We start from the raw sequence: 23472 nt of genomic DNA on the forward strand, positions 1-23472 counted from the left end.
ATTTGGTATTTCATTTTCAGACTAATTCCAGATGGAGATTAATGTTTTCTTGTTGTTGTATTTTTGGAGCTAAAATGATTACTCCAATTTTTTTCCTTTTTCACAATAATTATCTATTTTAGGTCTACATTTTCAACACAAACCAAATAGGACTGTTATTTTTAAGTTTAAGTAGTTTTGACTTGTATACTGGTGTTGCTGAGCCTGACATGGAGAGTGCTTCACCCTCGTCGGTTCTCAGGATAACCCCAGACTCTAACACAGTTGTTTGTCCACATGTTTCTGTCTGTCCCTGGTCTCACAGCTCCTCGGGGTAACCCAGTGAATGTCACTGCCTGTCCAGTAGGGCTTCTGTTTGGTCAGAGGCTGTTACTGAGGTCCTGCTTCTTGCCTAAAACAAATAACATCCCTGTTATCTACGCCCACCTGCTAAAATGCCCATAACACATGCTTGACATGACTAGTGCCTCTTCTGTTTTCTGTCAGTCATTTCAGTGGTAACTGCTTATTTGTAGATGTACAGCATAAAACCTAAAATAATTGTTGATATTGTGATGTGCCAGAAAAATGCTATTGATAGTGTTTATTACATGTTGTACAGTTTGATAGAATTCCCTTTTAACTGAATGAGAATAAATATGATATGATATGTCAGATTATACAAAGATCATTTCCTGTGAAATAAAGTAGTATATTAGGGCTGCAACTAATGATTATTTACAGCATTGATTCATCTGAATTTTTCAGTTTAATAACCAAATTAGTCTATAAGAGTTAGAAAGTAGTGAATAATGCCCATCACAATTTCCCAGAATTCAAGAAGACTGTTTACATTGTTTGTTTTTTCCTCACCGGTTAGTCCAAAACCTATTTAATTTATCATTATATAAAAAAGAGAGAGGAGCAAATATTTAAATTTGACAAACTGTAATCAAATAATGTTTGGAATTTTGGGTTGATACAAGATTTAGATTACTAATAGATTATTGTAATAGTTGGTGATTCATTATCGGTTGTCCAGCTTCTTGACTGAACAACTAATTATTTCAGCTTTAATATAGACTCAGATGTAGACTAATGAGCTGCAAAGATTGGTTGCTTAATCAACTAGAAAAAATTTATCAATTGCTGACAGTTGCTGATTTTTTTTATTTTTTTTTATTTTTTGGAGGAAAATGCCCAAATTGTATTGGTTCCAGTCTCTCAAATGTGAAGGGTTGATTCTTTTCTTTGTCTTGTCATAGTTAATGAAATATCTTTTGGGTTGTGGTTGGTCAAAACAATAATTTAGAGCTTGTAACTTTGGGATCAAGCAAATTGCTCTTTTTTTACAATTTCTTGACATTTTATGGACTAAAGGAGTAATCGAGAAAATAATCAGCAGATTAATTCATAATAAAAAAAGCTGTTAGTTGCAGCCCTATAGACAACAATCCCTTCCAATACTCCCCTAGTCATTAAAGTCAAGAAGGGCCAATATAAATTCTTAACTGACCAACTGTTGGTCTTAGGGAAACTCTTAGTAAGTTTGTCAATTATTATTTTGTGACTGGTTGATAAAGGTTGTTGATCTACCAGGAAACCAATAAGGCAGTGGTATGGTATAATTCCTCTTTCTTTGAATAGCAAAGTGTAATTTGTTATCTGGTTGGTTAAAACTAGTTTAATCTTTCATTTGTTGTAATGTAATGAATTATGTATGTTTAGCTCCAAATTATGGCACATAATGATTACTAAGTGTTGAGATGGTGCGTTATGTGCTGAGTGTCCTGTGTGCCGACTTGATGAGTTGGGCTTTTGGGTGGTGGCTGCTTGCACCTGGGACAAAGGTGAATGCCAGTGTCACCCTGCTCCACCACGTGATAGCAGAGATAGAGCTGTATGGCAGGCCAGTGCAGTAGATCCTCTGTCAGTGGATCTGGAACTGCTGTGAATGTTGCTGCAAAAAGCAAGAGTGAAGGGGGAAACTGCTGAGTGCTGAAAGGTCGTCTTTGTTAGCAGGCCTTGTCAACACACAGTGGGTCAGTCTTTGGTTCAGCTGGGTGCTTTCTCACACTGACAAATGCTTGTGTGATGGAGGCAGGACTGTATAGCCGCTGCTGTAAGTACACTGCAGGCTTTACTCCCAAGGGGAGATTCCAGTGTCTTAAAGAAACAGCAGCATTTCGTGGCAGCTTGCTGTTGTGGCATGCTGTAGAAACTATTACCCATCAACCTCAATTAAAGGCTAAAGCAACAACACCATCTCTGTCAATATACTCCCTGGCATGGTGACATAACTGTCCACTGAGAAAATGACCATCTAATCCTCTTTTTCCTCAAAATGTTTTGCCCAGTACTGTGTTCTGCTACTTTTATTTTAACACATTATTTTGTGTAGTGCGCTCTCTCTCTGTCATTTTCTGATACTATCTTCAGGGTTTTGTCTTAACAAAGTCACTGCCCCCCTCTTAACCCCATCATTGTTTTTGCCTTGTTTGCAAGACACATTCACAAACCCTTCTTATCAATTCTTTGGGGTCAGAAATCCAGTTGAATCCATCTTCACTGACATTTCCACCAGTCCACTCTGTCAGCGTGACAGACTTTACAGCTTGTATTCCATTATTGGTCATTCATTAACAGAAAACAGGTGCCTGTGAGACATACCACCTACTAAACTGGTATTATCAGTAACAAATAATAAACCAGTTAGAGGCTCCTCTTTGTTGTGATGACTGTGTTTGACTAAGACAAGTGGCTTTAATATTTTCTCAACATGGGAGGAGAGTAATAAGCGAATGTTATATTGTTGAGACTTATTGTACAACACGGTGCCTCCCTATAGCTCAGGGAGAGGGGGCTGATATTGCGGTGACCACCTAGGGAGACAAACACAGTCAACACAGAGACTTACTGTGCATTGTTTACCAGCCATGTACATTCATAGCAGAGTTTTACCCTATGTAAGTTGATAGTGTTTGTTCAAAGCAAGGCTAGATTTCAGACTAGTAAATGGGATTGCCCTTTGCCACCCAAAAATACAATGGTATTACAGGCTTCTTATTTTTAGCCTGCAACCTCAATTGGTCCAGTTGAAATGACAAGTGTCACCGGTAGACTTTATCAGCCACAGCTAATTAAGGTTAATTCCATGAGTTGGCCAAAGTACAAAATTTAAGTCTTGGTTGTTGTCTGACTGGGAAATGTGCTCTGCCGATGTCTGTACCATTTAAACCCAAGCAAAGATATTTACTAAGATGAAGACACACAACTCTTTCCTTTTGGTATTCAAAAAGATACTGGACTGCGTTTTTGCTATTTCAAAAAAAGACAGAGTGGATTGTTGCGAAATGATCTAGCCGAGTGCATTATGTAAGTCAGAGACAACCTAATTAACTAGCTAATTTTGTAGTCAAATGTGAATAACAACTGGTAGATGACCAAAAATAACCAGAATCTCAGTTAAATCGTTAAAGCTTCACTAATTGATATTTTTATGCAACATCAGGTCAAATAACTATTTGTAGTATGAGAGATGTCACTTGTATTGACGAACCTACAAAAAACCATCACCCGACTTGAAGTTTCCCTCAGGTCTTTGGATTGTTTTAGTGTCTTTAAGCTCTTTGTTTTGGTTTTAAAGCGCTGTCATCAGCATTGTTGAGCAGATAAGTGCACCAGCCATACCAGGCAGCTGCACTAGCAAAAAATTTCTGATAAATGCATTGTGCACTTATCTGCTCAACACCAAGTGGCACATTTCCAAAGTTTGCAACTAGTAGGACAATATAGTGGAGCATAGATGTGCTTAAACAGAGCTACAAGAAGAGTGAATATTGGGCTTAGTTTGTTTTTCAAGTTGCCAGAAACCCTACTCCAAATGAGGGCTAATATTGCTCCATGTGTGCTGGATAGACGTGTTTACCAACATTTTAGTCATAACAACTTTTTAAGGCAATATGTAGATCATGTTTGCAGTGTTTAGTGTATTGTGTCATTCTGCTCCCAAGTGGAAAAACAATAAAATGGCCTTTAAGTATTTAAGTGTGTTGCTTCCAGAGAGTACCTATATGCTGTATGGTATGTAACTGTGCTGTATGTATGGTGAAGGATGGATTGCCTCCCTTCTCTGCCTTGTTTTCTCTGTTTGAGTCACTGATGCAGAGGCATAAGAGGAAGGCAGCTCATATGAGTGAAGCCACTCACAGTGCTGGTCAGCCGTGATGCTCAGAAGGAAATCTGAGGTGTTGTATTCAACTCTCTTGTTTGCCTCCCACTCTAGCAGTCTAACTCAGCAGCTTACACCAGCTTGCCATGAGGCAGTTGTAGAAGGACTGTGAAGCCACAAAAGCTCAATAAGCATGTTTGGCCGGAATTAAAGTGACATTTTGACGATTTAAGGTCTTTCCTACCCTGCTCAGGCTCTCCAGAGAGCATGCTGGGCAGGCTGAATGAATAAATCCTTGGATGTTAACAGCATGTAAAACCCTACCCTCAGTCAACTAGCTAATGCTCAAAAGAATCAGTAACCAGTGTGTGTCCGTGTGCGTTCACACGGACACACACGGTCATACAACCTTCACCGGAGAGGAGACTCTAAGACATTGGTTACTTAAGAGTAGTAACAAAATGGTGTCTGTTTTTATATAAAAATATATGTGTGTAAATTGCGACGGCGCAAAAATAGGTTTGAATATGGTGTAGGGTGTGTGCCTGTAGAGCAGTGAGTGCTGTCTAATTGTACCTTCTAACTGTACATCCCGGTTCATGGAAAAGCAGTAGTCATGTTTTTTTTTTTTAAAGGAGTTAAACTGACACTGTATGTGTCTTGTATTTTCTAAATTATATGTCATGTTTAAGACTATAGCCATAGTTAACTAGTTTCTCGCATTTTCTCTTTTCTGATTATGGTGACTGCCATGAATTTATACTGCACTGTTCTTTTTTAACTTTCTTTATAACATCATAATTGAAGTGGTAAAATAGAGGCCAAAGAACCAAACCAGAGTCAGATGATGGTAATTTAAAAAGAGCTGAAGCTAAATTGACCTCAGGTCTATTTTGAGAGTTTGCTTTGCAAGACAAAACGGCAAGGTTTGAGGTTAGAATTAAACCAGCTTCATACCATGTAAGAAATTAAAATATGTTGCTGCATTGCTTTGGTTTGACAGGATATGCAGTGCAGAACAGAAAGAATAGAACGGTGAGATGATTTTTTTGTTGTTGTGTTGACTCTAGTTGAGCATATTAGCTTTGAAATCAAACAATAGGCCTTTTTCACAGCAGAAATTTTGTTCTATGTGTAATTAATGGTATTAATAAGGGTTGCTGTCCATTTACCTAGTCCAGGGCCCTGCTGTTTTCCGTGTTGGCTAACAGACATGGCTTACTCGCACACTTAAAAGGAAAAAAGCCACCATTAATGGTAATAATTAAACCTGTGCTGTTCCTGCTATGACAAGTCAAAAATTCTGCTGTGAAAAAGACCTATGACTATCCTAAAATCCAGTTTTCATATGAGGGAAAACAGCTACGTCAGGGGAATGGCAGGATTTCTAGCCATTACTACACATACACCCCAATTTTAGGGGAGTAAATGTTTTCGAATAATTAAAATTTGGTTGAAAATGCAGTTAGTGACATTCTCTGAACAGGAGGTATCCTCTCTGATGATGATCTGCCAGGCCAGTTCTAAAGCCATCTTCATTCCTGCCTGCTTCAGGAGCTATTTGCCTTCATACATTGTTCATCCTATTCGGATGTGATACTCTTGATGCTGAAAATTAGCACTTTAACCTCACTTTTAAATTTCAAACCGAAAATAAAATATTCAACAATGGAAATAACTTGCTTTCCTACTATTTAGTGAGTTTACTGTGTCATTATTCCTAGTTTATGTCAGGACCAAACAAGACAATTTAAACTGGGTGCTGGCTCAAATTTAAACAAATCAAGGGGTACACAATACAATACATTATACTTACGCCATGTCTCGCTCTTCTGTTAAATGACAAATGAGACTTGCCTCTTGGGGTCATGTCAGTGGAACTTCCCATGACTGTGATGATCACTGGCAACATTGTGTTGCTGTTTTTGCCCTCCCCTGACTGTAGCAGCTGAGTTCAGCACATTTTTAAAGAGCTAGTTCAATTTTCACAGAATTTTGAAACCTGCTAATTTTACTAGTGCATGTAAGTTGGCTGCTATTAGAGCTTTTGTGTTTTTGGGGGGGATTGAGCGCTGATACATTACATTGACAGCAGCTTTTCCAAATTCCTTAGTCAATACCCATTTCCATTACGAACATCAATTAACATCAAAATGTTTATAAATACATTGCAACTCTCTTAGATCCACCCAAGGCCTGATAATTATACCATACCTTGTAATTCTAACTGCTCTGGAAGCCATCTTGAGTGTTGATAATGAATAACATTATACACTAATTGTCCCGATGAAATCTCTCCATTCATTTAGTTATACCAAACCTCTCCCACAGCCTTTCAAAGGTAGAAAATGATGACAATATTTCTGAATTGGCATTTGAAGTGAACCTAGGTCAAAAGTCAGAATTACCCCACTCCAGTCATGTACAAAAGTGTGCTGTAGAACATACAATAGATGTCTTCTTCTAGCTAATTCAAGCTGTGACTGATTATCACACTGGGTTTTGGGAGGCAGCTGATGGCTCCATCTGGGTATGTTAAATCTGAGCTGTAACTGGAGAAGTGCTGGACACAGGCCAGCTGTTGCTCTCTGACACCATTCACTCCTTAACACAAACTCCCAAGCCATAGACACCTCTGATCATAAAGACTGCTTCGATAGAGAAACACACACACCACACACCCTTCAGTCTTATCCCATTTGTTTCAGTCTTAGTTAGTGTCATTAATTCTCCTATGAAGACTGCCAAGTAGAGATGGACTATGTTGACATTTGAGTTGTTCTGTCTAAAATGAGATGAGTCACATTGCCAGTTGCATTTTGTGAAATGGTTTACTGGGAGTCAGGCAAAGGTCGGGGTCTATTCTGGTCCTTATGCATAATGCTGGGTCTGTTCCCCTGGACATGGCACACACAGGCATACATATGCACATGATGAGTGTCACACTGGCTTTTAATAAACAACAGAGATGTTTTTTTTTTATGTGTTACATTATATCAATTCAGCTTTCTGTTTTACTGTACCATGCTCTTAAAATGCTGGATCTTGTATTTCATCACAACATGGCATCATGTGTCTAGTAAGACCCCGCAACTGGATGTGTGAAATCAAGAATTCTTGAATATTGGCATATTTATAATTTACAAAGGGTAATATTAAAAAATAATAATTTATGCAATTGTTGACTGTAGGATGGTAAATAACAATTATTTGCGTTATTTTTTCTTGATTAATCTTTGTTTCATTAAATGTTAGGAAATAGTGAAAAAGGCCTTTAACATATTTAAATTTAGTATGTCCCAATCAATTATTTATTTATTTATTTTTTTGGACCCCAATCATGGTCCGAGTCCTTCAGTAGAGGGTGTCTGCTGATACTGAGTCTGATCCAGTATTTACCTAAACGTGGACTAAATATCTATCTGCCACTTTGAAATAACAGTTATAGCGTAATAAATCTGACAGATTAATATTCACAAGCTCCTTGATCCAAATACTGATGATCCTGGTTCAAAAATATTAAGTTCATAAGTTTATGGAGCTTCTTCCCTAACAAATGATTATTGGTTGAGTACAAACACCAGCTACTGAGAGCATTTTAACCAGAAAACAGGCAAGTTAAATTCTGGCCTGTTATCAAGTTATTCATGAAATTAATGTTGATTAATCCATTATCAAACATGGTTCATTTATTTTTCCCACCCATCAACTAATCATTTTATATCTAGTTGAATATAATTGAAAATGACAAGGTGAGTGAAAACTGCAGCAAAATGAATGGTTCTTGAGTTAGAAGATAATTATGATCACAGTGATCAACAGAATAAGACTAATTATTAATGTGAATATAAATAAATAAACAAACAAACATGACATTTTAGATGGTGTGTTTGCACAGGCAAAAAGGGCTGGAAATTTTTTTATAGTTTTGTTTCCATCAGTCAGATATATCACATGATTTGTTGAAATTTCTAAGTTTGTATTTAGTTTTGAATTCATAGCTTGAGTTTTGACCAGATATTAGATATACAACACACAGTATTTAGGCTGTGACTGTGGTTCAATGTTGTTGCATGCCTGTTATTTGCTACCCTTTTATGTTCTTCTGATTACAGCTATCCTTTATAGTTTTCTTTTTTCCTCTTCATTTGATGGCCATTACTCCATCCAGTCACTGAGGTCAATACTGATCTTTCTCAGCTGTGTTGGAGCAGAGATCAGATTTAGCTTAGATGACATCATATGCAGAGTTGGTTAATCCCAGGAAGAGGACTTCATGTGGCGCTGATGGCTTGCTCCATCCCCACAACTCTAAGGACAAACAAACTACCACAGGTTAAAATACAGAAACCACCGTCTAATCCGCGATGACATAATCACATATTTGTATAAGCTTCAAGTGGGTTTTTTTTCTTTTCTTTATTCCTTCAAGCAGGATCCTTGAAATGGAATGTAATATTTCATCTCACACCCATCCCCAGCAAAAAGATTTGATCTTAACAGATCAGCATTTGCTGGCAGCACTATTACCAACAAATCTGTGAGCTTTTTAGCTGTGAGCAGCAGGCTAGTATTAGTCAGTTATCACTATTTCTGTGTCCCTCTTGTCTATTGTCTCCTCCATTGTCGTTTTAATTTGATTGAGAAGCCAGCCGGTAATGGTGGCTGTAGAAACTGTTCTATCTGATTGTTGTATTTCATGATTACAGGCCCTACGCCTGTAAACATGAAATACAACAATCAGAAATGTTGCATCTTTGTCCCATATTCGCATTTGTAGTAAATGTGAATATGGGATAAAGATGCAAGAAACCACACTTCTGACAGCATATAGGTTAATAAAGTTAACTCTAATATTCATTTGAGTAGCAGTTGAAAATTACTGGCTCAATTGCTCTTAGTTTAAGTGACAAAGCGTACAGACTTTTTGTCAAACAAAAATTGGATACACAGAGACAGCTCAATCCTGCAAACCATAACTGTAAATATGCAGACACACAAGATAACATAACAGGTCTTAAAATAGCAATCTGCAACTAATTTGATAATCGATTTTATTGGTTCAATCCTTATTTTAAACCAAAAAAGTGAAAAGAATGACAAACATTCTCAAGTTCCAGGCTCTCAAATGAGAGTATTAGCTGATTTTATTTGTCAAATCTAATTGTAGACGGAATATCTTTGGGCTTTCAACAGGTTGGCTTTGTTAGACTGTTGGACTCTGGGAAGTTTTTTGACATTTCATAGACTAATGATTAATCAATTGATAGAAATAATAATTCGGAGATTCATTGGTAATGAATATAATTATTAGTTGCAGCCCTAGTAACATGTGTGTATGTATGTTCTGTCATTCTAATGTCAATCAGTCATAAATTGATGGTCTCATGCAGAGATCTACCATACAAGGACAGTTTGGTTTCAGATATATTGAATCTACATACACTGAAACACAGATGGCTGCAGTGTGGAACAGCTGAGGCGGAGAGGATACTGTAGCAGCAGGTCAGACAGGGAAGGGCCCTTCTGGCTTGTGGGTCAGCTGTCCTGGACACAGGCCAGCACCAGTGGCGAGCCTGCAGGACAAGCAAACCACCAGTGCTTGACCAGTTAAAGCTAAAAATAGACATCAATTAGAACGATAATGAAGTGGAAGCAATATATCTCCTCAAATGTCACAGCAGCGTTCTCTCCCATATAGGATCTGATATTGCCTATTTACACTCATCTTGTTATTTACTGCACACTTGTGGCTGCAGTAGGCTATTGTCTCTGGAAGCTAGGTTGACTACCAGCCATTGCATCTATTGTTTCTGTCATTTTTGTGGGCGGGGCCATGACCCATTGACAAAAGATAGGGCTTGTTCAGCAGAGTGGGGGAGTAGCATTTTTTGGACTTTTGCACATGCGCATTGTTGGTAATCCTGGGATCTTTGATGGGTGACTAGCTATAGCTAGCTACAGACAATTGTGCTTGTCAAGCTGCCCTTGACCTAGCTTACACCATTTTGAGATCAGTTATGACATATGCACGCATTATTCTACACATGTGCAGATGCGTATAAAAACTGTACTTGTGCATTCGAAAATTACCAGTCTTTTCTTTCTAAGCGTTAGGAGGCAAGCAAATTACACTTAATTTATCATCTTACACTGGTATAAGTTGTCTTACTAATCACCTTGGTCAACATGTGTGACGTTGAGGAATTTGGGTATGTTGTGGAGCAATTTTTGACAACTCATTTTGCGAGAGTTCACAGGCATATTTACTCTATTTACATATTTACAGTTTACCATGTAACAGAATTCCCAAGCCTTCTGCTTTTTAGTTATCATATTAATATCTATTCCTTTCTGTTAATCAAGGTGTAGGGTTTTCTGTGCAAGATCTGCAGTAAGTTTGAGAAGTTTGAGACGGCATATTTAGGCAAGAAAATTCATGATTCTGCATTGTCACAGCAGTATGTCATCGCCAGTTAATGGTAAATATTAAGATTACCATAAACATATACATGTGTGTGTGTTTATTTATATATGTATGTATGTATGTATGTATGTATGTATGTATGTATGTATGTATGTATGTATATAATATATGATAAAGATATTTTTCCTCTATAGTGCACATTTGATATGTTAACTGTCAGTTCAAAGGAATAATCGTAATACTTCTTTGGCCTGGATGGAATGCAGAAAGGTGAATATGTCCAGGCAGAGTGTGGCAAGATGCAGGAGAGACACTTTCAGCACATGAAAGACAACCAGCACAGAATCACGAGACAGGACAGGCCCTGAATTAAAGAGAGATTTGCTGCTACTAATGAAATGAAAATGTTTGTTTTAGTCGGGTCCATTTTTCTCATCTGTTTAGTTAGGGATGGGAATTGAGAACCCGCTCCAGTCTAGAACTGGTTCCAGATTGTCCGAACCACTGGAATCGTATGCCTCAGAGCTTATCATTTACTTTTATTGATGCCTGCGGGTTTTTCTGAAAGTTACGCATTGCAATACAATGACGTCAAAGTCATGCGTCTATGCTGCTGGAAACTTGCAACCGGAAGGAGTTGTAGTAGAGAGGAAGAAACAGTCCAAAGCGTGGTTTCATTTCACGGAGGAAGATGACAGTGCGGCAATTTCCAAACATAGGCTCTACTTGGGCAGCCAACCCAGGTGGATTAAGACCCGCCCCGGTGGATAAAATCACTTTTCAAACTAACTACTTTAAGGCCACACACATGTCTGAGTTGTGTGATCTGCAGTAACTGAGCGGAGACTAGAGGCTTTTCTGTGCACAGCTGCCTAGCTAGCCTGCCTGTATGTGAGGTGTGAGGTGAGGTGAACTTCAATCAGCCTGTGGGAAACTCTGCATTGCATTGTATTTGACACTCTACGCTCGAGTGGCAATGCTTCCCAACTGAGCAGCATGTCCGATAAAGAGGGTAAATATCCTGTTATAATAACATTAGTGCCACACAGGCAGGCTTATCAGATTTTTTTTCTTGGACTAAGAAAACCTAAATGAAAACGAATGCTGTACAAATATTCTCTAATTTCATTGATTTTTTTATATGATGACAGACAGACTGGTGCTACAGCTAGCCCTCAGGCTACAGCCTGTGTTCGGACTCAGAGATGATAAAACAGTTACTGTGTTGATGCTGAAAACCTGTGCAGTTCTACTTTTTTTCCACACACAGAATAGATCAGGAATCGTTAAGGGAATGGATAAAGAAGCTTACCGTTAATCAGAATTGATAATGGAACTGTTATCGATTAAAATCTCATCAATTCCCATCTCTAGGTGTAGTAAACAGCTGAATGGCACATTGAGATGGTGGTGAAAAAGTGACTTTTGATGTCAAGGCCACGTAATGATAAGAATCTAGAAAAAACTGTTTTGCTTCCGTTTTTTCCGGAAAATGTTACAGCGCTGTCTCCATGGAGAAAGCAACAAAGTGAGGTGAAGGGTGTAGCTGACTCTAATTTGTGAGTATAGTTTTAAGAGGAAATAAACCCTGAATACTATTCCCTTGTACCATATTGCTTGAGCCCTCCCCTGACATTGCCATGTCAGGGGAGGGCAAGCCAGCCCAGAGAGCAGATCAAAAAATATCTATGTGCAGGAGCTAGGAAAAATCCTTGTCCTATGCAAAAATGTTACATCAGACATTTGCAGACATTTGGCCCTGGTCATTTACAGAGCCATTGCTTAGCCCATCTGCTGGGCATAGAGATGACTCTTAAGTACGCAAAGCTGCCATAAGCCTCTGTTTCCTATTGTAAGCTGTTTTAAAGGGTCCTGTGGGTTGGTGCCATCTGCTTTGATTCATTATTTATATATATTATATTTTCTTTCCCTCTCCTCCCTGGCATGACCTGACTTGTGTGATACGTGATCGTTGTCCGTGTTCATGTGGGAGGTGGATGACGCTACAGCAGTTCCCCGCTCTGCCTCTCAGACCAGTCACGTGTTTCCTCCCACGGGCTTCTTCTCCTCTTTATTGCCTCTTCTCTTTAGTTTCTACCGCCTTGCATGCACAGTAGCTTCCTACTTCTCTGGCAGTTCTTTGTTATTGGCATCATGTGAGAGCATGATGCTTAAATGATTTTTTTCCATAGGTTGTAGAAAAACATTTGTACTGTGTGTGTGTGAGGTTGAGAGAGAGAGAGAGAGAGAGAGATCATCATAGTTTATTGTGGGGAAGCTTCACAATAAACTTATGTTCTCTATATTTTACACAGCATGGCATCATGTGGGAACAGGAGCATGCATTTGTTCTCCCATGGATTGTAGAAAAACATGTATGTAGTTGCATCATTCATCTTTATTACATGTTTGATGTTTTTGCTCAAATTATTATAAGCTTATGCATATATTTATCTAATTACATTATTTGTGTATGGCTGCTTTTTCTTCTTTTTTGCTTGCAAACCGAAATTGAACTGTTAAACTACATAGTTCCTCCAGTGTTTGCCAGAAGTTTGGTATTGTTCATAAGATATAACTTTATTTTACTATGTCCTATGACCTTTTATCTGTTTCAAAGTGACTACTTGACAAAAAGTGCTGAAACTATCTAAAACACCTTTTAGATAAACTTAATTGATTAATCTTTTGGTAATGTAAATTAAGTTTGCTGGTATAGTTAACACTTCCCCAAATTACTTCTCTATAAAAGGACTACCATTGAGTTCACATTAAGACATATCTATTGTGTGTTGCATTATAGTGTTGAGGTAGTCGATTAACACTAGGTAACACATCATAGCAAATAAACCAAGTATAACAGAAATGTGTGGTGGCTAGAATCCAGAGTGGATATGGTAGCTGGTTTATATAAAACTGAACACCACTGTCTAGTTGAAAAACAAAGAAATGTTGAGACTTTCTAAGTTCTTTCTTTTATTGGATCAATAATTTTAATGAATCGATCAGCTGTTATGTCCTATAGAACGGAAGCAAAGAGAAAGTTGAGGATTGGCTGAAGAAACCTTTTTATTATTTCCACAATTTTGACCAGTGATTAAAAGGAGCTATGTAGGGGATAATTTGGCAGACAGGCATGTAGTAAAGCAAGGTTGGCCATCTTTTTACCACCTCTGCTAAACCATCTGATGGAATCCTGAACTAAAACCACAGAACATACTGTATCGGACTGAGAACGGTCATCATAAAACGATAGGAAGTCGTTCACTGTGTTGAACATGGCTCATACTTCCTACGTACTAGCAGGGCACCAGAAAAAAACAGACAAACACCAGAGAAAATTATCCTGATTTGATAAAGGCCTAATGGAGTGAATGTGGGAGCTTAACAGCCTGACGGCTTTCTGTTTGTCATTTAAAATAGAAGTGCTTTGAAATTAAATGCACATGGGAAACAACTTTTAAAATTAAATCTCACTCGAAACAATTTTTTGAGAAGTTGCTAGGCTAAATAAAGTTTTAGGCATTTTCATATTTTTGTATGTAGAGTAGCAAGCTTAATACACAGAAGGCTTGCTTCACTCTCCTTGTATCTTTCATAAGTGGGGCTGGTTACTGATTGATCTGCTGATTATGAAAGGTCAGAAAAGAGTGAAAAAGGTCTGTTTTAATTTCCCACATTTTAAGATTATTTTCTTCAGATGTCTTGTTTTATTTGACCAACAGTCCAAAACTTAAGAGTTTCATATTTTATTATGGATAACAAAGAAAACCATTGAATCTTCACATTTGAGAAATTGGAACCAGCTAATGTTTGGCATTTTTTGCTTCAAATATGACTGAAATGATTATTTAGATTATCAAAATAGTTTTGGATTAATCAACTAATTATTGCAGCTGTGTGTGTCACTGTTTTACTTAAATGCAAACATCACCAACATTTAAATTTTACTTGAGTGTGTCACTTACAACAGAGGTAAATCCTATGTTTGGCAGTTTCATAATGCCTGGCATATCAGAGCTTAATATATCAGTTTGACAAACAGGATAATGTACATCTTTGGACTCATGTAAAGCCAGTTTTGGTTGGCAGTGTTTAAAAAGGGGAGTGCATACTGCCATTGTGAAGAAGGGCATTAGCACAGGCTATGGCACAGCTATTGAAGATTAAGGAAAGGAATTAAGTTTGGTGTGTGTTTGTTCTCTCCTCCTCACGTTTGTCTATAATGCCCTTGTCATCATGAGAGTGGGGCTAATCAGATTACATTTTAGGTTGTAAAGCTGAAGCTAGCGATATAATGAACAATATGTCCTGTTGGGTTGATTATCAGCCATGTCATCACTAAAGCCTGCTGTTCACCAGCTGGAACTGCTCTTTATCCTCTCACATCCCACAAGTCTGACCCGAGACTTAATTAAAGTTCTATTAGGCATTAAAATAAGGAAAAAAAATGTACTGTAGGTATTTAAGTTAATTGCAGGCCGAGGTAATCATGGTGATGTGTATGCAAGGTTGTCACTCTCAAACTATTTTCTTCCCTAAGGCTAAGACTCTTAACACAGTCATTTGAACACTTGTGTTGTTCTAGTGACTCCTTCTAATTAGCCTTTTTGTAGCAATTACACAATGTTATGTTTTCTTAATTGAGAATAGTTTTCATGGCAGGGTTAACTGAGCCAAACAACAAACAATGTGTCATTGTAGATAAAGCAGGGTATCTGCAGGATTTGAAAGGTCTTAAAAAGCACTGATTTCAGTTTCCCCAAATAAAGACCTCAGAAGGTGTTTCAAAAGGTGTTAAAAATTTATTTTACAAAGGTCTTGAATATTTCTTCTAGCCTCTCGTTGGTAGTAATGTTACTGATAATTTTTTTTGTATGTGATTTTTATCAAAAACTAGCTGGAAAATCCTCTGTACTATTGTTGTAGACCTAACACAAAATCCACATGTGCATCCTAGATACATTTTCTATTTTAAAATCGATTAATCGATCCATCCATTCAAATTTCCATGTTCTGCTATTTATATAGGTCCAGGTTGAATTTAATGGTTAATTAATTATATTATTAGGAGTTATTGTTATGTACTGCTGGGAAGTGCTGACAATAATATATAATTGTCATTAAATTCAGGTACATTGTAAGTAGAATTACATTATACTTAGTGCATGAAAACTATAAAAAATATCAATAATACCAGCAGGGACATTTTTCTTTCTTTGGCCAGTGTGACTGTGATATTACATTATTATTATTATTATTATTGTTATGTCTTAAACTTAATGAACCCTACAGAAACCCTGTAAAGAATGCTGACGTTGTGCATTAGCTGACTTGTGTGCTACGTAATATTTTACACTCTCCTTCTCCCTTTTTTTCCCTTCTTTTTCAGGAACCTATAAAGTCCAGGGCGCCGCAGCTCCATTTGGAGTATAGATTTTACAAACAGTTGGGAAATTCAGGTAAGAGAGATGCCAGCTGTAGATTATTAGTCACTGATAAACAGCAACATAATGATGAGTTGAACATGAATTGGCCTTTTTCACAGTAGATTTTGCTGAGTTGGAAGGAAAAACTCACACATCATATTCAGAAAGAGGGACACAGATGATCATGTCCACCAAGTTGGATAAATGTGATAACACTAGTTGGATAAATGTAATAACACTATTTACATGTGAAAATGACTTCCACTCATGTGTTTTCAGGTCGTTTTCGTTTTGATGGAGATGTTAAAGAAGACAACATTATTACTATCACAGTGATTTTAATATGGTTTTTATATAGTTAAATTGGCTAAGGGTTATTTGAAGACTGAGCAGGTTGCAGTACTCTCACCTGGTTTTGTCTGGTTAGCTTGCAAGAGTGCTAGTTCTGCGTGTTAAATAAGGTAATGGCAGCATAGAAGTTGATACTGGTACACTATTTTGTCTCTTTTTGGAAAAAATGGACTTAAGTGAATACTTATAAACTTTAATGTTTATTTGCCAGGTCTGAAATTTTGGTGTCCTGAAGCTATTGTTCAATCACGTTTTCCATGTTGTATTAGTACAATTATAATTGTTTACCTTTCTCTCTAGTCATCCAGCTATTGTATTTTGGAAAAGCGTAGTTTTCCCCTCTTCACTGCAATGTGAGACCTCTTTTTCAGATTTACAATATTTATTCAGGAAAATAACTGTTCTGGATGAGAAAATCCCCAGTACAGTGTGGATGGGAAGCAAAAGTGGAGAGGAAAGGATGCATTTTCAAATGTGATTGCATAAGGTTGGACATGTAACATCGGGCAAACAAAAATGAAAACAACTGTAGGGCTTCCATTCCATCCAGATTTGTTTGTTTATCTTTTCCACATCTGTAGGAGCTATCGGATGCTGTGCAAGCCTGCTTCCTCTTTTCTAAAACCACCTCCAGAGTACCCTGAGTATTTACTCTCCCACAGCACTGCAAAGAACATGTTAATGTGCTATGATGCATAGCTGTTGCTCCAGGGCAGCAGCTCTTTGATCTGTTCTGGCTGGTCAGATAGTTACAGAGGATGAGAGCGGTGGCAGAGTCAGATGTTTGGGAGGAACTGGGACTTTTATTTGTTTCACAGCACTTCCTGCATGGCTGTCTGTTTGGAAAGGCTCACCTGTCATGTTTGTGCAAGTGTATGTAGATGCGTATGTGTTGATTTGGCCAGCTTACAACGCTCATGCTCGTTAATTCAGAATCATATGCAAACTTCACCACTACTTAGTGAAACGGACAGGAGCAAAAGGCACAGACAAAATGTCTGTGCTGTCTTCTGCTACCACCACTTTTTGCAGTGCTACCATTCAAGCCCACATGTCCCAATTAGTTACTCATTTGTCCTTGATCCCAGACCAAGTGTTTTATAGTCGAGTAAATCCAGGTATCAAGTCCAAATGAATTACATAATTTAGCCTAAAGTAGGCTAAGCTTTATTGGATCAATCTATATGATGATCAATGTATACGTACAAAGATTTGAAAACTCATATGGTAATTAATTATGTGGGTATGCCTGTACATATATTTGTTTTTAGTATTCTAAGAAGACTATTAGAAGTGTCCTGGTCATCTTGTTGCAGTGATTCTCCCCCGTCAGACAAGTGTGTCTGTCGTGGTCTAATTTAGTGACACGTGCTAGCTTTTTGCCTCCTTGTGCCAGAGCAAAAGCCCTCCACTGTTGATAAAGAGGTGGAGCATTAGGGCAGTCCTTGACTATTTATAGATGGCCCTCTACAAGCAGTTGGGCCGTTATGGTGTGTCTACTTGGATAGCTTCCCTAGCCACAGTATCCTCTGCCTTCCTGATTGATTGTGTGCTGCCTGCAGAGAGTGCAGGGAAACTCTCCAACATTCATTGCTAACAGGGTGTGGCTTATTTTTCTGTATGGCTAAACTTGCTTTAATTCTGGTCTGTCTGATATGTGAGCTAATCTAACACAATGCATGCCCACACATACATAAACTTAACTGTAGCTGTAACTGTCATCTACTTTGCCATTTTCCTTTATTATAGCATAGGATTCCTCCTGTCCAGGCTTGTGTCTCTCTGCCTTTGGTTGTTTCTTTCAGTGTATTAAATATATCCTTACCATCCCTTCTTCCATTGAGATGACTACAGGCCTTCAGCTTTATACTTATCGACCAAGGTCTGGGGGCGTTACTATATGAAAAATTTGGTTAGCACTTACACAGAACTAGAGACAGGCAGTACACACAGGTAGGATAATAGATCAAGCTAATGTGATGCTGGAGTATTTCTAAATACACACTGATAAATATACACTTCATTACACTATTATTAGGATGATTTCACTTGTGATTGCTGCTTCTACGGATATATTACTGTGAGTCAACATGATATACAGGATTGACATGAGTAACTTTGCTTGTTCTGAATTTCGTTACTGCCATTAGTAGCTGGGCCCGTCCTACTTTGTAAAACAATAAATATACAGAACAGCATATTCAAGATCATAGCCTTAACCCAACTGAATCATGCAGAGAATCCATGGGCTTCATGTATTACAGAAGAGAAAATCTATATGATATTTCTACAGGAACACACAGACTACAATATCTCTGATACTCTACTGTGAATCCATAAAGTTAATAATTTTTTGTGCTCATCCTTTATCACAGTCACTATATTTCATTTATTAGGATCTACATTAGCTTTGCTGAAACAGAAACTACTCCTCCTGTGGTCATGTAGGCCATATTGACCAATGCCAACTATGGTATCGTATTTTTGTTTTCCAAAAATAGAAACATACATGTACGTATTATTTGGTCTCTGATCACACCTGTTTAGTTTGGTCAGAATCAACTTATTTTCATCATCAAAAAGTCCAAACTGATTCAACCGGTGGTTGCACGTCCATATAGAGTAAAATCCACATAAAGGACACAATTAATGACACATGTCCCTTCCACTAGGTTTTAGCATTACACTGCTCACAATTCTTCAAATAGGAGTCAGACTTTAAAATCTGAAATAAAGCACTTTAAATCTTCTAAAGTAAAATAATTTACAGTGGATTCAGCTAAGTCTGAGTCAGTCTGATGTAAAGATTTAGGCATCATCTATTGGCCGAGCCAGAAAGAGAACCACTTTCAGAAGTTTAACCATAAAGAACTAGAGTGTACTAAATACACAATTGAGCAGAGAGACCTTGTCTCCAACTGATGATTGGCCACTACATGATAATATGACAGGAAAGCTCACTTGACTGTCTAGCGTGGGAGGAATCAAGACGATAGATTAAATCTACTTATGTTGTCAACTTGGCTAAATGGGGACATGTGACCCTGTTAGTACTGCATAACCCAGGAGCCTCAAATATGTCACAGCGTGGACTACTCAGTGCTTAACGCCCAGGAGGAGCTTATCTGCAAACTGTTAATTCTTTCTTCTCCTGAAGCTATCCCAGCTGTTGGGAATACAAAATTCTAAAATCCAAAAATGGTAGTAATAGCAGTACCACTACTAGAATATACTGTAATTATTAAGATGCGCTTAAAATAGCAAAGCATAACAAGTAGTATTGTGTAGCAAGTCATATACTACCACTCTGTGGCTTCTTGACCAGGGGAATGGCTTCAGATATATCCTCCAGTATTTATGGACCAACTGTTATTTAATGGTACTCCATTGGCCAACTTAGCTCTTGCAATCATAGATACATGATGCATAGATATTTGTGGAATTACTGTCATATATAAGTAGGTTTTCTCTTGAATGTTATTCAGTGATGTGTATCAGCATACCTGTGAATATTCATGAGCCCCATCAAGGCTTTTGATGGCATGATATGATGTGGCAGTGACATAGGATCTATGTTGATCTTCTTATTTTATGCAAGTCACGGACTCTTATCCATGCCAAAAAGATTTATAGTCACATTTCACATTGGCAAGATAATAACATTTTTGAAATTGATTCATTTTAATATGACATTATTATTGTTTAGCAGCAATATGTTTTCAGTGGTGGATTGACTAAATTTTACATCTCATCTCAGTTATGTATGTCCAGTAGTTGCATGGCAAGGAATGCAATGTAATAGAGCAAATTAGGTCAACTGTGGAACATTACATAAACCATTGCGCTGCTTGATGGAGAATGACAGTAACTTTCTGATGACTAATCTTAAAGACAAACAGACATGACTAAATAACTTAATTTAGCCTGCTTCTTACTGGTTTACACGAATGCATTAATGACGAGAGTGCTGTGTAGAGTCAGAAAAAATAGAACTGCCCTAGTTTTTCTAAAATCTGACAAATAATTGCTAGAATCTTTGTGAAGTGGAGCTACAGAGGTTAAAAGCTGCAAACTTATGGTAGAATTAGTAATTAACTGCATAAGAAAAAAAGTATTACTCTTTTATTTTTTCCCGCTGAGCGTACAACCCTGTGGTGTCTTGTGGGATTGTTGTGCTTATGAGCTATGTTGCATTTGTAGCTCCAGGCTCAGTCTGTGCAAGCCTGAGCACTGATCACATTTCAGCCATTGTGAGAACATCTCCAGAGCACTGGGCCTAATGGAAGTCACTTCTTCTTTTCTCCTCCACTCAGTGCACTCCATAATCTAAATCTTTAATACACATTCCCTCTCCTCTCCTCTTCTCTCCAGCCGTCTCCTCTCTACTCCGTCCTTCTCCTCTCTGGCCCTTAACGCTGACATTTTATTGTAGGGCAACATTGTCTTCAGCTGCCAAGATGCAGCCCTTCTTCTTATGCTGTGTCGGCTGAGAGGGCCCGCCTGCAGATACAATAGGTGCAATTGTCTCAAATTGTCAAGACAGCGGGGTTCAGAGCATCACTTATGTTGGTTTGCAATGAAAGGCAGACCATATCCCACAATGCTGAACCCAGCTATAAGATATATTTTTTTTTTTTTTTTTACACGACTTTATATAATAGCTAGTATTACAGAAAATAATCCTAATAGAGTTGATTGAGTTTGCTTATTGTGATTCATTGAGAGAATCCATCTGCTAAAATGTTTTTTTTTGGCCTTCAACTTTTGGAAAGAACTATTGCCTGATCAAAATGATGACTGGCAGTCGTGCTTCATCATTGTTACTTTTGAAGTGCTCACTGTTTCCTGTAGGAGAGAAAATTTGTTGGATTGGATAATAATTGAGTTTTTTGTTTTTTGTATATACAGTATTGTATGTATTAAACATTTGACAGAAATCAGCCCCAAATGTGCTCTCGGCATTTTTTCCACCAGACATTTTTAATCTTTACTCACATCCACCAGCAGAAGATTATAATACACGCTGTTCTCTCTCGCGATGACTATGCTTTGAATGCCCTCTAGATTTGGGCCAAGCTTTGATGAGTCAGCCTCCCAGCCTCATCTGTCATGGGCATCATTACCTGGAAAATCCTAGATACTAAAGTGCAGACAGGTGTGTTTGTTTGTTTGCATGCATGTGCAGTGTGTCTTGTTGCCCTGTTGGACTGACGTTGAAGGGTGATCAGCTAAATCAGACTGTAAACTCTCCGTCCCCTGGTTAGCAGGTGACATACACACACTATCCAAACAGAATACTTGCTGTGCTTACTCTCGAAACTCATTTATATGTATCTCACATTTATTTATTTTTCTTACATACAAGTGTAAGTGTGCTTACCCATTCTTTGATCTCTTTACCATTTTTAATCTGTATTTTAATCTTTCAGACTCTTTCTATCTGTGTCACTGTCTTTTTCTCTAAGCCCACATCACATCAGTGCTGCTACCAAAGCAGGCGTAGCAGCACTGATGTGGTATTTTATGGTTAGTGGGGTTTCAGGAATATATCTGGCTTGTAGATACTATGCCTTTGGCAGCACAGAATAGTTCAGAGGTCCCGGGATGGCTGCCTGGTGAGAGAACCAACTCATCATGGACAACCTGACCCAGAACTCTGTGAACCTGGGGACTGGGCCAGAAGGTTGTCCATTTTTGTTTTGATTGTGTCAGAAGATATAGGCTACAATTCTTCTGACAGTGGATCTGAAATGAATGCACGCTCAGGCAAACATATCCAATACCTCTGAAATTTCAACAGGGCAGGGCTGACAAAAATGCCAGATAAGAGTCTGGGTTTTATGTCTACGTAGCATTGCTTATAATTTTTTCATTTAGATGTTGCATATTATTCAAGAGTGTTTATGAAATATGATGCTGGTTCCTGAAGCCTCAGTAGTTCATTTTGTTGTGAGAAAGCTGTTAAGCGTGTAGCCAGAAGAGATTAGGAAAAAGCAATTTTAGGTCACTGAGACAGCTTGTTTTTTTTTTTTTTGTTTTTTTTTGGTTTTTAGTAGGACTGGATAAAAACAATCAATTTTCCAATTAATCGTGATAACCGTGAATAGCCCCTCCTCTCTGCACATTCTGAATCCAAACCATGATCATGATGTGTGGGAGGGAGGATTGTTAGTTGGCTTTTCCCCGCAGAGAGGATGGCTGGCCTAGCTGCTAGTCAGTATTGACTGCTCATGCAAGCAGATAATGTAAATGTTAGTTCTTTTACTCTGATGCAGAATGTTTGCTCTCTCAATCCAGTTGAATATTGAAAAAATATTTTCGAAGACCAAAAAGGGCTTGTCCTGAGGAGGAGCAAAGACAGTCTGCACCATAAGTATTAGGAAAACAGAGCAAGTAGAAACTAAAGAAAACACACGTGGGAAAGCTGAACAGTCCGACCAGTGTGATCCAGTGAATTCAGTGAATTTGTTTCAAATATTTCCAGGGCTTCAACCAGTGCTGCTCTGGCAGCTGAGGCAGCAAGAAAGGGTCAGGAAGGGATAGCTGTAGTTAAAGAATAGAGAGATGTAGGAGAGGAGGAGGAGGACAGCAGCCAACATGCTGCTGACCTCCTCCATCCAGCTAGGGCAGTAGCATCAGGTGAGACTGACGGCACACAGAGAGAGAGAGCTGTATTAGTTGTTCAGTTATTTGTAATAAAGTACTTGGCAATTAAAATATTTGCAGTGGAGGATCTTATATGATGTATTATTTAATAATAATAAGAATAAGTTATATAATTTAGCTACCACCACAAATACAATCTAATTCTGTGGGAAACATTGCATGACAGTCTCGTAAACTGTGACGTGAATAATTAGTGTATGAGAACTCGTGACTCAGGATTGTTAGCTAACTCGTAGCAGATCTAGAGATCGCATCTATGAGAGGAATAGACTGAAAACAGACTCTGAACAGTGATCTGAGCCATCAGTTTGTGTTGGTTGATGAGATATTGTCTATCGCTAAGAAATATGAAGCAGTGGAAGTCAAATGAGCAGTGTGTTGGGTTCTGCTTTATCTGTCCCCGGCAGGTAGCTAACGCTAGCTAGCAGCTGTCCGTGGACACCAGGCTG

At 38.1% G+C, this 23472-nt stretch overlaps 1 protein-coding gene across 5 annotated transcripts in view; it reads left to right on the forward strand.

Annotated features, from left to right (window-relative positions):
• The window catches only part of csnk1g2b (casein kinase 1, gamma 2b), a 39325-nt gene that overhangs the window by 5832 nt on the left and 10021 nt on the right, over positions 1-23472 (forward strand). For all 5 annotated transcript variants that reach the window (XM_040128194.1, XM_040128199.1, XM_040128195.1 and 2 more), the window contains exon 3: positions 15970-16039. In XM_040128194.1, the coding sequence (XP_039984128.1) occupies positions 15970-16039 (70 nt within the window). The remainder of the gene's footprint in view (positions 1-15969; positions 16040-23472) is intronic.

This window comes from Xiphias gladius, chromosome 6 (genome assembly GCF_016859285.1).
Source record: "Xiphias gladius isolate SHS-SW01 ecotype Sanya breed wild chromosome 6, ASM1685928v1, whole genome shotgun sequence".
Taxonomy (NCBI): domain Eukaryota; kingdom Metazoa; phylum Chordata; class Actinopteri; order Istiophoriformes; family Xiphiidae; genus Xiphias; species Xiphias gladius.